This window comes from Thrips palmi, unplaced genomic scaffold (assembly GCF_012932325.1).
Source record: "Thrips palmi isolate BJ-2018 unplaced genomic scaffold, TpBJ-2018v1 HiC_scaffold_2, whole genome shotgun sequence".
Lineage (NCBI taxonomy): Eukaryota > Metazoa > Arthropoda > Insecta > Thysanoptera > Thripidae > Thrips > Thrips palmi.
The window spans coordinates 7,916,173-7,929,860 of NW_023144629.1; the positions used below are offsets into that span (position 1 = coordinate 7,916,173).

Here is a 13,688-nt window from a genome sequence, read left to right on the forward strand (position 1 = left end):
CGCCCCGCCTCGCTGCGCCTGCAGCGCGTTCAAAGAGCTGCCGGGGATTAGCTATGCATGAAGGACGGCAGTGTTCCAACAAACACACCCCCGCGCGCCACGCCCGCCCCGCCCCGCCCTGCCCCGCCCCGGCCCCGCCCCGCCCCCCCGCCCCGCCCCGCCCCGCCCCGCCCCGCCCCGCCCCCCCGCCGCCACGCGCCGCTCGCCCTCCCTCGCCGTGCCGGAGCAGGCCACTTTGCCGGTGGCCGCTTCGCCTCGCCCCGGCTCGCCCTCCACTGCGCGGGGTCCTATCCGCGGGTGGCGCGACGCCCTGCTCCGTTCCTGCGGCCGGCCGGCCTCTCTCTCGCACCCACACTGGACGGCTCCGTGAGCGGCGCGAGTGCGAGAGAGACGGAGCGAGGGGACTTGGTGGTGCTCGCGGTTGGTAATGCCGAAATGGCGCGGCCGGGGAAAACGGCGGGGCTTTTGAGGGACGCTGAGCCGAAGGCCGCGGGAAGGCCGCGGAACAACAGTTTGATTGCTCGCTTGTTTGCACGACGCCCCGCGACGCCCGCCCTGTGTGCACTGTGGGGCGGGGCGGGGCGGGGCGGGGCGGGGCGGGGCGGGGCGGGGCGAGGCAGGTGAACTGAAAATCGCCTCTCTTTGAATTAGGGCCCGTTGGCTGGGCCGTAGTTGTTTCCGGGGCACTGGACGGCGAGCACAAGCCCTAGCCGGATCCTAAAAAAAAACAGGAAAAATGGTAAAAGACGGACGCGACGGGGTGTATTTTTTGTGGGCAAAATTAGGCGATCACTCTTCATTTGTGGCGCGCGGTCGTGAGCGGGGGAGCGGCTTGATAAGCGCGTCCATGCACGGGAATATTTCTTGTTTGTTGTTGTCGTATGTAGTTTCTATCAGGTCCATGAGATACGACCTCCTGGAGCATAACTTCGGCGCGGTGCCCGGAGGACGCGAAGCACGCGAAGCAGCAGGGGTCATGGGCCATAGCGCTTACCGTCCTGGCAGGCGGCGCCGCCGCGGCCCAGCGGGCACTGGCAGCGCTGCGGGTGGCGCTCGTCCGTCTCGGCGGCCTCGGTGGTCTCGGTGATGCAGGCGCCGCCCGGGCCGCAGTCCAGCGGGCACGCCTCCACCAGGACGCCGTCGAGGGCGTTCTCCTCGTCGGGCCGCACCGGCACGAACTGCACGCGCGGCGGCTCCGGCGTGGGGGCCGCCGTCGTGGTCCTCGGGGTCGGCGACGGACCCGGCCGCGCCGTGGACGCGTCCGGCACGCGCGGCGGCGTGATCACGTACGACGTGACGGTGATGTTGGGCGCGGCGGCGGCGACCACGCTCTCGTCCTGGTTGGCCACCATCTCGGCGCCCATCGAGTAGAGGATGGACTCGTAGTCCGTCACCTGCTCGCCGGCCGCCGGCTCGGCCTCGTCCTCGTCGTCCGGCTCGGCGTACTGCGTGGGCGGCGTCACTGCAACAGGGAGACAGAAAGCACGAGTCACACGACGTCCTCCCGGGGCGGTTATTAGCTCCGCGCGGCCGGCGGGGCGACGTACAGTGGAAATAATGAATTCCCGATAGTTTGTCGCCAGACGGCGTAGGGGGCGTCAGGCGGGGACGCGCCAGGGCGGAAAAGGTGGGGCGGGGGCGGGGCGGGGCGGGGGCGAGAGCCTAGCGGCCGACACGATGATATTTCAGATCGGCGCGGCTCGACGGCGCCTCGAACAAGCCATTAAAATGGAGTTACTTGGCGCCGCCCCTCCTCGCCGCGTCCCCGGCGGTCCCCGGTCACGTCTGCCGCCGTCATGCACGCCGCCGCCAAGCCCCGCCAAGCCCCGCCAAGCCCCGCCAGTTCGTGACAAGGAGCGGCAACCAGGAATGAACGGGGAAAATCCTGGCATTTTGCAGCTGCAGAACGCCCCTCAAGATGGTGCCCCAGATGGGGCGGGCCGGGGGCGGGCCCAGGGCGGGCCGGGGGCGGCTGACAGCGGCGGCGCCCTGCTACCGCCACCCACCCCTCCCCCTCCCCTCCGCAAGTTTTCCCAGCGCCGGGCGTGCCTGCGTGCCTTCCACCCGGGACGGCCGCCGCCGGCTTTGGCCCTTCCCCCCCCCCTCAAAGAGCCACAGGCACTGCGCGTGGCATTCCCTCGACGGTCTGCTCTCGGAGACACGTTGTCTCATCGGCGACCCGCAAAGCCAACAACAGCAGCAAGGACAACAAAAATAAAAAAAAAACAAGAAAATTCTCACTTGAGATTTGAACCCAAGACCTTGGTCGCCGCGAGCAGCGACGGAAACCACTACGCTACCGACCGCACTAGTGTGGTGACAACTGATAACGCGCGGCTGCTGGTGTGTGTACACTATACGCTGCGGTAACAGTGTACGCGACCCACTGTGCGATTGTATCGCGCGTCCGGCGATGCAGACTATTCGGTAACGCGGCGAGGAAAAGGACAGGAAGGAACCCCCCGAGGGCGAGGGGGTGGGCGGTGGGAGGTGGAAATGGAAGGGTGGGGGGGGGGGGGGGGAGGATAGCGCTCCGCTGTACGTATTCCTCGCTTATCGTCACTCCAGGCACGTTTACCCGGCGCCAGTTCGATCCACCGCCACCGCCTTTCCTGATTCATTTTTTTGTGTTTGCGTTTTGTTGTTGTTGTGGTTGTTGTTGTTGTTGTTGTTGTTGTGGCTGCTGCTGCTGCGGTGGGGGTGGCGGCCGGCCGTGCCTCGGTAATCAGGCTTTACAGTGTTGCGCCGTGCATGCTGGGACGGTATTACGACTTAGAGGCCGACTACTCCCCCCTCTCTTTCTGTCTCCAGTGCCCTGCTCCCCCCCCCCCCCCCGCGCCTATCAGCAAGTGCAGGCGCAGCAAGAAGCTCTCTCCCCCCCCCTCTCGACTTTCACTACCCCCTCCGCCACTTCTACAACTTCCCCCGGCAGTCCTTGGCGGACAAAGCCAGGCCAGGCACATACTACTCGCGCATTTTTGGGCAGGCATCGCTCAATGGAGACAGCGCACTGGGATGCTGCCGCTGCAGACTGATTCCCAACTGGAGGCCCCCCCCCTCTCTCCTCTCTCACGGGGCGTGGGGAGTGAGAGAGGCAGGGACTGCTGCTTTGATTCTTCTTGGCCTCCTTCTCCCTCTGCCCGTCCTCCTCTCTCCCTCCATGTATACATTACTGTCTCTCGCTGTCTCGCTCTCTGAATACAAACGGAGTCGTTATGGGAATCAAGGAACCGCGGCGCCTCGATGGAGGGGAGGATTGAGGAGGGAGCGCTCGCCATGACAGAGGGGCCAGAAGTTCGGACCCGGGATGGAAACGCCCGAGCCGGAGCCGAACCAGCAGTGCACCACCATCACGGTCAAAGAAGCTCAGTCGGTGGGTTCGAATACCGCGTCGTCCGCGCCGTTTCCTCCGAGGCTCGACACCGCAATTTCCTCGTCCGCGTTGGGGCGTTGGGGCGTTGGGGCGTTGTTTGTGGATGTGTCGTGAGTGCCGCTCCCGGCCGCACCGTGTGCTTGGCCGTGCTGTTGGCGGTGGTGTGCTGCCGGCCTGGTGGGCCTGGTGGCATGATCGTGTGTGCCGTGATCCCCTTCGGCTCCGCCATTGATTGAGGCTCGGTCCCTTGAACCCTTGAAACGGGACACCCTACGCCCTCGCTGGCCAAGGGCCGACGCGGGGCCCGAAGGCCCGCAGTCCCGAAGGGCTGGGTACAGTGGGCCAGAAGACCGGTGGAGGTGACCAAAACCCTAGACGCGTTTTGAGCTCCAGAGTCGCTAAATGGGACTCGAACCGAACGTGTGACCCCACCAATGGATTCCTCGTTCGGAGAGCAATCCATTGGTGGGGTCACACGTTCGGTTCGAGTCCCATTCAGCGACCCTGGAGCTCAAAGCGCGTCTAGAGTTTTGGCCGCCTCCAACCGGTCTTCTGGCCCACTGTGCTGCGTAGCAGAGGGTGGCGAGGGGCGGGGCGTACCAGCAAGCCCCTTCCGAACGGTGCCCCTGTCTCTCTCGCACCCCGACGGGACGCGCCACGAGTGCGAGAGAGACAGCGCGAAGCAGCACGGTTTGGCATCAGCTTGCTGCCGGGCCCTCCTCTGCCTAGGCCGGACTAGGCCCTCGGCAGCCCCAGCCAGGCCCGCCCCCGCAACCACCTCGCCACGCACACGAGCCAAATTCAATGAGCTATTTGCTGCGGCACACGGCAGCCAGCACCGCCGCCACCGCCAGCGCCACCGGCGCGGGGGAAAAAAAGCTCTAAATTATTTAAAGTGCAGTCCCTTTCTGAGCCGAGGGAGAGGGGTGCACGCGGGATGGCGTGCAATGCGTTGTTAATGGGGCCTCATCATACGCACGAGAGGTGAATTAAAGAACGTGTCTGTGTGTAGTGTGTGAGTGTGCGTGTGTGCGTTTGAACTTGTTTTGCCGATACCTCGAAGCACTCGAAGGCTCCATGCCATGGCCCCTTACGGCTGCAGCTGGGCCAGCCCGCCGAGCACGTCTGCGTCCGCACTGCCTACCTGCCAGGCGTTACACTGTTACACCCCGCTGCGGCGGGTTTCTTTCCCTTTGTCCTCCTTTACAGTGCCGCTGCACTATCTCCATCCTCCTCGCACGGCGCGCCAGTCACCCCGCTTTGCGGCGATAGACTTGTGGAGGGGCCGTCCGACCGTCTGCGGTGCCGGTGGTGCATTGGAGGCCCGCGCACAGTGGGCCAGAAGACCGGTGGAGGCGGCCAAAACTCTAGACGCGTTTTGAGCTCCAGAGTCGCTAAACAGGACTCGAACCGAGCGTGTGACCCCACCAATGGATTCCTCGTTCGGAGAGCAATCCATTGGTGGGGTCACACGGTCGGTTCGAGTCCCATTTAGCGACTCTGGAGCTGAAAACGCGCGTCTGGGACTTGGACCGCCTCCACCGGTCTTCTGGCCCACTGTGCGGCGTCGTCGGTGGCGAGGTCGTCGGCGCGCAGGGGGGAAAATTAACGGAGTTGTTCCATCTTTGGCCCGGGACTTAGCCCCCCTCTTTTTCCCCTCCCCGTGCATTTCATTCCATCTCCTTCCTTTTTTTTATTCTGTCGTACTTTTATTTTTCGCGTGTTTTTCATTAATTCTCCACCGCGCTGCCGAGGTGTCGCCTCCGCGGCCGTCGCGTTCCCGTCGCGTTCCGCGAGCGGCGCGGAAAATTCGGCCGGGCCGAGCGAAACGAAACTGAATAAAAGAGCGAAAGAGAGAGAAGGCATAAAGAAGGAAAGAAAAAGAGGAAAAATAAAAAGTGCTGCTGGTCGTGGGTTGTATCGCCACCGCGGTGGGAACATTGGCCACCTGCAACTTTTCTTATCGGAACGCGGCCGGGCCGCCCTGGCCTTCCCTTCCCGGAGCAACGCACCTTAATAAGCCAAAATGAAATCCGCGCCAGGAGGGAGCGAGCCCGACCATCGGCGAGAAATGGTCGTCAACCCGATGCGGTCCTGACAGGGGATCATGAAATACCCAACGCCCTTCTAAGCTTCCCCTCCACTCCACGCCACTGTGGGACGCCGCGACGCCGCCGCGCCAACTGCCCCAGAACTGTCTCTCTGTCTCCGCGTGGCCGGCAGACAGTGTGCCGGCAACTCACCTGGAAGCCTGTGCCACAGCTTCTGCTGCTCGGGGTCTGCAACAAACGACGACATGACTTGGAGCGGCGAGTTTGACGGCCGACGAGGCATCCGTCACCCTCCGTCGCCCTCGCACACCGCCGGCCCGCCGGCTCACAGTGTGCCAGAAGACCGGTGGAGGCGGCCAAAATCCCGGACGCGTTTTGAGCTCCAGAGTCGCTAAATGGGACTCGAACCGAGCGTGTGACCCCACCTATGGATTGCTCTCCGAACGAGGAATCCATTGGTGGGGTCACACGTTTGGTTCGAGTCCCATTCAGCGATTTTAGAGCGCAAAACGCGTCTAGAGTTTTGGCCGCCGCCACCGGTCTTCTGGCCCACTGCGCGGCACGGCCCGCGAATGCGAGGGCGGCAGAGCGACGCGACCGCGGTTCGATCCCGCCCGGCTCCTGAACCGTTTAGCGGAATTCGGCGCCGCCAGACAGTGTGGCCACCAGGCGGGCAATCGGGTAATGACTCTAAGTTGGTAGTGGTTCGCGCTGCACTGCTACCCCCCCCCCCTTTCCACCCCCACCCGCCGGCCGCCGTGACTTTGAACCAACTCCTTCATTGGAACTTTGGACATAGTTTCGGTCCCCAGCGGCCCTCCGGCTGGAACGGGACAAAAGCTCACAGGGAGCGGAGAGCGGCGCGAGCGGGGACACTCTGAGAAATGGCGCGCCGCGTCTGGGTCCTTGTCCTTCGGTCCTTGCCGGCCGGGCAAACGGTTTGCCCGCAGCCACGCCCAGTGACGCCACGTCGATGCTCTGTCTCTCTCGCACCCCTTCGGCGGGATCCATGAGTGCGACAGAGACAGAGCGTCGGAAACACTGATCCGCTGGTGGCTCGGTGACGTTTCCGGCCAGGCCAGGCCGCCCTGCGGGACGCCGCGGTGGATCACAGTGGGCCAGAAGACCGGTGGAGGTGGCCAAAACTCTAGACGCGTTTTGAGCTCCAGAGTCGCTAAACTTGACTCGAAACGAACGTGTGATCCCACCAATGGATTCCTCGTTCGGAGAGCAATCCATTGGTGGGGTCACACGCTCGGTTCGAGTCCCATTTAGCGACTCTGGAGCTCAAAACGCGTCCGGGATTTTGGCCGCCTCCACTGGTCTTCTGGCCCACTGTGGGATGGCGGAGTCTTTGCATAGAGATGGGGGTGTGGCACCTGCCGCACCGGCCTGCTGCGGCCGAGCGGCCGAGCGGTCGAGCGGCCTAACAAACCGGATACCCCCCTCCTCTCCAATCGGACCACCAAGATGTACTGTCCTGCCCCAAATTCGGGCTGGCTTCGGCACGGGGCGGCCACGGGGTGGTGGGTTTGTTCCGCCGCGCGGTCCGACGGTCCTACGCCCGCCCCCGGCCCGCCCCCGGCCCGCCCCCGGCCCGCCCCCGCCCCGCCACGCGTCGGCGCCGTTGCCAGATTTCCAGCTGACTCGGCTCCGGCCGACTGCCAGTTCAACGCGAAACTTCCGGCAAATGTTCCCACCGCTGGCTGCGTGCCTCGCGCCGCTTTACTTGGGTTTCGGGTTCCCCGTGCAAAAATAAAGAAGAAAGGAGAGGAAGAAAGGATGAAAAAGGCAATTGAAAAAAAAAGTTTGACTTACCGAGGCAGCCGTAGCCGTTGAGGTGCAGGACGTAGCCGTCCCGGCACTCGCACTCGAACATGCCGTCGTGGAGCTCGAAGCACAGCTGTTCGCAAGGGCTCTCCCGCCCGCACCGGCCTGCGCACAAACAAAAACAAGACTTGTTAGCAAATGACCGAGCAGGCGGCGCGCGTGTACGATATGCAGTTGCCGAAAAAACGAAAACAACAACAACAAAACATGGCGGAATGCAGGAAAGCGCGCGAAACAAAGTTACGGCAGCGACAAAGAACGGAGGCGAGTTGCATGCCGCCGACACCAGGGCGCGCTGCGGCGCTGCGGGCAGCGGTGGAAAGCTTTGAAGTGTTTCGCGCGCCCTGTGCGCTTTTCAGTGTGTGTGTGCGTGTGATAGTGAATGTGTGTGTGGTAAAAGAACGAGCATAAGTATAGGATGGGACGCAATGAAAATGTCACGGACGCGAATGGAACGAAAGGCTGAAGTCCCGCACTGTCGGTGAGATTGCACGTATTCGATTCTAATCAAAGCCGTTCCCCCTCCAGTCGACGCTTTCTCTCTCTCTCTCTCTCTCTCTCTCTCTCTCTCTCTCTCTCTCTCTCTCTCTCTCTCTCTCTCTCTCTCTCTCTCTCTCTCTCTCTCTCTCTCTCTCTCTCTCTCTCTCCCTCTCTGTCCCTGTCTATCGGCGCGGTTTGGATCAGGGTTCTATTCTCAAGCTCGTCAACTCTGCATGCGGCGCGCGTTCCCCGAGCGCTGAGTAGGCCGAGCAGCGGACTGATTCCGAGAGTCGTTTTCGTCGCTCTGTCTCTCTCGCACTCGTGGAGCGTCCCCTGCAGGTGCGAGAGAGACAGAGCGACGAGAACGACTGTCGCGGAATCGCATCAACACTCTCATCGACGCCACAGCTCCCCGGCGTTCCGGAATACTCGGACACGACGGCCTGCCCGCCGAGCCGCTGGGTCAAAGATGAGTCCAGCACTGCACAGCAATGTCACTTCTGCTTCACGGCCACGACAAGAAATTGGACGCTGATATAATATCTCACAGGGGTGAAACTGCAACGCGCCAACCCAAGCAGGATGAAAAAACAAAAACAACAAACAAAACGATAGCAGTGCAGCCGAGTGCGCTTTACGGCCCTTTTTTGTGTCAGTGTGTAAGTGTGTCGGTGTGTCGGTGTGTTGGTGTGTCGGTGTGTTGGTGTGTCGGTGTGTTGGTGTGTCCGTAACGATGGTGCGCTAATTTGGCTGCAGTGCCGTGTCAGCGCGAGGCGGCGCGAGGCGGCGCCAGGCCCCACCACCGGCTCCACCTTGATGGTCTCGCTTGCGCATCGCCGCGCCGCCGCGCCACCACACCGCAAACTCGCTGCAGGAACACGGCCTCCAGGAGCGGCGCCAGCCGCGTCTCCCTCGCACCCTCTCGGCGTGCCGGCGTGCCGCGGCAGTGCGAGAGAGACAGAGCGACGAGTAAACGCCGTTCGGGGGGAGGTGGCGGCCTCCGTCTTGGCGCGGCGTGGCGGGGGGAGACTCATTCCGTCGCCAAAGTGGATGATTCACTGGGCGGCCTCACCCAGCCTCACCCCGGCCCGGCCCACAGTGGGCCAGAAGGCCGGTGGAGGCGGCCAAAACTCTAGACGCGTTTTGGGCTCCAGAGTCGCTAAATGGGACTCGAACCGAACGTGTGACCCCACCAATGGACTCCTCGTTCGGAGGGCAATCCATCGGTGGGGTCGCACGTTCGGTTCGAGGCCTGTTTAGCGACTCTGGGGCTCAAAACGCGTCTAGAGTTCTGGCCGCCTCCACCGGCCTTCTGGCCCACTATGCGGCCGGGTCCGTGATGCGGCGATAGAGCGCCCCACCGACGCCACCAAGGCGCAAGCCGCACCACGCTGCAGGCTCATTCAGAGTCTCTCCATCTCTCTCGCACTCATGGGTCGTCGCACAGCGGTGCGAGAGAGACGGCGAGGTGGCGGTGACCGTCGTCGGGAGGGTTGCTTGCGAAATAATTCATCGCGGCGTTCAGGTCCGGACCCTCCTCCCGCTCCTCCTGCGGCGGGTGGATTGACATCGAGTGGTGTGGCGGTGTGCACGGTTAGGCGTGCGTGCCCGTTCCAAAGTCGCAGGTTCGAATCCCAGCCAGTGCCAGAGGATCGTCGACAACCATCGCGAGACCAGGCTCGGACTGGCCCCCAAAAGGACCCAGCGGATAAGACCGCAAAAGGCCCCCGACAATCATTATGTTTTTACCCTTCATGACCAACTTTGTGAGGCTACCGCTCCCAAACTAATTGCGGTCAATAGCATTCCCGATACAAGGCATGAAAGAGTAGGGTCTTAAGAATACTAGGGCGTCCAGGGAAGCCTTTTACGGCAACTAGATTGGACACAGTGGCCGCCCAAAGTCAGCAAAATCAGCAAATTTCCGAGATTCGACAACTTTTTGACCAACTTAGTCGGAAAGTCGTTGCGGTCAAAGTCAAAATCGTTGTGGTCAACGTCTTCCCGATACAGGGCATGAAAGAGTAGGATCTTAAGAATACTAGGACGTCGAGGGAGGCCTTTTGCGGCGACTAGATTGGACACAGTAGCCACCCAAAGTCAGCAAAATCAGCAAATTTCCGAGATTCGACCACTTTTTGACCAACTTGGTCGGAAAATCGTTGCGGTCAACGCCAAAATCGTTGTGGTCAACGTCTTCCCGATACAGGGCATGAAAGAGTAGGGTCTTAAGAATACTAGGGCGTCGAGGGAGGCCGTTGACCGCAATTAGATCGGACGCAGTGGCCGCCCGAAATCAGCGAAAACGGCTACTTTCGTCCTATATATACTAGGACTCTTTGACCAACTTTGTGACGTTACTGGTCCCAAACCCGAAAGGCCCCGGCAGATTTTTCTGCCTGTCTGCCCTGGCCAGTCCGAGCCTGCGCGAGACCTGCCCGTCGTCAACAAAAGCCGCGACCTGCTTGTCGAACGGCGGTCCGTCGGTGGCGATGTTTGAGTCTGTTTGGCGGCCACTGCGGCGGGCGGGGCGGGGCGGCGGCTCGCCTCACGGACTCACGGCGCGACCGCGGTGCATTCAGGCTGCGGCATGATACAGCGCGGCCCTGCTCTCTTTGTGTGAGTGTGTCTGTGTGCGTCAGTCCATCCCTCCGTGTCCGTGTGTGAGTGCGCGCTCGTGTGTGTGCCCGTTTCATGATTTGATTGCTGTTGGCTTTTGCCTGGCCGGGCCGGGGGCCGGGCCCGGGCCTGCCACCCCGCCTCACTGATTCCGATGCTGCACCTGCGCTTCTCTCTCGCACCCGTCCGGCGCGCCCCGTGAGTGCGACAGAGACAGAGCGATGACTGCGGGCGTGAGGCTGTCGGCGTTGACCGCAGCCCACAACGACATGCGCATCATCACCCAAGCTATTTCAAACACGCGTGTCCTCTTTTTTCGGCGCGTCCCTGGGGTCGCGTCCGATCGCAGTCCACGCGGACCGAGCCAATCGCAGCGTTCGGATCCCAAAGTTAAACATTTGTTGAACAAGTGTTAAGCAGGCGGATTTTTCTTTTTTTCATCTGTGATGATGTTTGTGAGCGAACGCCAGTTGGGTAGGCAGCACGTCGGCACGCCGGCCCAGCGGGCCTGCCTGCCCGCGCGACTCAGGGGCTTCCCCACGCCAGGAAAGCGCAAAGACATTTTCCAGTGCCCCCCGCCACCGGCCACCACACCCTCGCCGGCGATGCGCACAGTGTACAAACAGCCTGGAGGCCTTTCCAAGGGAGACGCGCCCGTTTTCCGCCCTCTTCGGTAAACGCCCCCCGCGAAGGCTCTTGCTTCAAATGAAATAAACTAATCTTTTAAAGGGCACGGTCTTTCTTTTCTTCTTTTTTTTCAACAACCTCCCTCGAAGACTGCGGGGGCACGCCCGCGCACATGGGCCCTCCATAATGGGCAGTGCGACCCCTCCATCCGGTCCGTGGCGGGGCGGGGCGGGGCGGGGCGGGGCGGGGCGGGCCCCTCTGCTGGAACGCGCCCTCGATGGCGTTCGATGCGATGGCCTTTCTGACTCGGAAAGGAAAGGGGAGAATTGCTTCATTCCAGGCTTTCCAGCCAGCCAGCCAGCCAGCCAGGCGGGGCGGAGGTCAAGCCGACTGTCGATCCGGTCTGCGCGCCGCGCCCTGCCCTGTCCTATTCTCCCGCCACTCACGCCACGGCGTTGCCAAGCCCAGGGCAAACAGGGACAACGCCAAAGAGAAGAATTAGCGGACCAGCAGGGTGACTCCTGGGCGACCAAAAGGGCCGTGGACGGAGTGGCCGTGGGTGTACTCCCTGAAGATGGACTCTGCCCGCGTCCGCGGTTGCAGCTTTACCGAGTTTGTTGCCGAGTCTCGCGAGCACGTCAGGAGTCTAAAGGTTGCCGGGGGGAGGTTCAGTGGGAGGCGAGCGCACAGTGGGCCAGAAGACCGGTGGAGGCGGCCAAAACTCTACACGCGTTTTGAGCTCCAGAGTCGCTAAATGGGACTCGAACCGAACGTGTGACCCCACCAATGGATTCCTCGTTCGGAGAGCAATCCATTGGTGGGGTCACAGGTTCAGTTCGAGGCCTATTTAGCGACTCTGGAGCTCGAAACGCGTCTAGAGTTTTGGCCGCTCCACCGGTCTTCTGGCCCACTGTGGAGCGGGGCGTGAGCGGTTGCGATGGCCGGCGCTGCCTGCCTGCCTGCCTGCCCGCCGTGGGCCCGGCTTGGCCAGGGCGGCCAGGGCGGCCAGGGCGGCCAGGGCGGCACGGCCAGCGCAGCCGGCGAGCGAGGCCCGGGCTCCGGACTCGCAGTGAACAGCTCTACGCGCAGCGAGGCGCCCGGGGCGGCCCGGTCGATATAAAGGCGAAAGCGCGCTCCAGTAGTGTCAGTGCCTTCACTGCCTTCGCCGCCTTCGCGTGGCAAGAGGGCGATCGCCGCGCCAAGGAACCTGCTGCAGCCGCCACCATGGCATCGCAAAAAAAAAATCGAAAGAGAAATGCTCTGAAGAAACCGCTCTGTGGGCCCGAAGGATGCTCTCCATTCCATGTCCATTACTTCCAATGTCACTCTACGGTCGATCCTCGCTTTTTATTCGAATCGCTGTCGACTATATTTTGACCAGTGGACGGACCCTCAGGAAAGGCCTCTGCTTCAAACCGCGGCCAGGTCGGCCCCCGCGAGTGGCGCGCCAATGGGACGTGTCGGCCGCATTTCTCACTGCCGCGGGAGTGCTGCCGAGACCCATGCCGGGCAGCCCGCGCACAGTGGGCCAGACGACCGGCGCAGGCGGCCAAAACTCCAGACGCGTTTTGAGCTCCAGAGTCGCTAAATGGGACTCGAACCGAACGTGTGACCCCACCAATGGATTCCTCGTTCGGAGAGCAATCCATTGGCGGGGTCACACGTTCGGCTCGCGTCCCATTTAGCGACGCTGCAGCTCAAAACGCGTCCGCGATTTTGACCGCCTCCACCGGTCTTCTGGCCCACTGTGCCGTGGCGCGCTGGTCCCAACGCGGAAAAGTTGGAGGAAATTATCCGCGCCAATCTGGCGAGGCCGGCGAGGCAGATGCCACGGCCGTCGTGACAGCGTGCACGGAGCGGCGCAGCGCGGAGCGGAGAAAGAATTCCGAGGGCTTTTTGTTGGCGGCCCTGCCGGCTCCTGCCCCGTGTCCTCCCACGCTTCCTCTCGGCCGAAATACACGACTTTTAAAAAGCGGGTCGCGATAAGAAGGCGCCGTGTCTCTCTCGCACTCGCGCGGCGTCTCTCCGCATCCCGTCGCGGCGCGAGAGAGACAGAGCGACTCTCTTTGACGCGCGCCCGGGCATATTTGTTTTCCCGCCAAACTTTTTTTTGGGGCCAAGGCGCGGCGACACTGTCGCGACACTCCCCGGTGCGTTGATGTAGTACTACTTTGGCGGTCCCTCCCTGGTCCCTCCTCTCCGCCTCCGAAACGACCAGGAAAAACGGCGCGCTGGTGGCGCGAACGCGGCGAACGCGGCGAACGCGTTTCAAACCGCCACCGCCACCGGGTTCGCTCGCTCGCTCGCCCCACCGAAAGCGAATAACACGGTGAGGGGAACGGCACGGCGGTCCGTCCCTTTTGCTCGTCGGCCGCCACGCCGCTCCGCTCCGCTATACAGGTGGAAATACATTCCGCGCTCGCCTGCCGCCGTCCGTCCGGCCTGTTTGCGGACGACTCTCTCTCTCTCTCTCTCTCTCTCTCTCTCTCTCTCTCTCTCTCTCTCTCTCTCTCTCTCTCTCTCTGTGTGTGTGTGTGTGTGCGTGCGAGAGCTCTTCGTATATTCTCCGGACAGGCCGTCGTGCACGCGGGCAGCGGGGTGTTGGGTTGGGGGTTGTGATTGTCAACCCAGTACGCCACACATTGCGGCCGAAAGGGGTTGGGGGAGGGGGGTGGGCTCTCTCTGCCCGCCCCCCTCCCCGCATGTGG

The 13,688-nt window shown here is 62.6% G+C and overlaps 1 protein-coding gene across 1 annotated transcript in view; it reads right to left on the minus strand.

Moving 5' to 3' along the window:
• LOC117647469 (pikachurin) overlaps positions 1 to 13,688 on the minus strand; it is a 38,246-nt gene that overhangs the window by 15,846 nt on the left and 8,712 nt on the right. The window contains exons 2-3 of the mRNA XM_034389219.1: positions 7,243 to 7,359; positions 995 to 1,462 (exon numbers count right to left, since the gene is read on the minus strand). Coding sequence (XP_034245110.1) covers positions 995 to 1,462; positions 7,243 to 7,359 — 585 coding nt within the window. The remainder of the gene's footprint in view (positions 1 to 994; positions 1,463 to 7,242; positions 7,360 to 13,688) is intronic.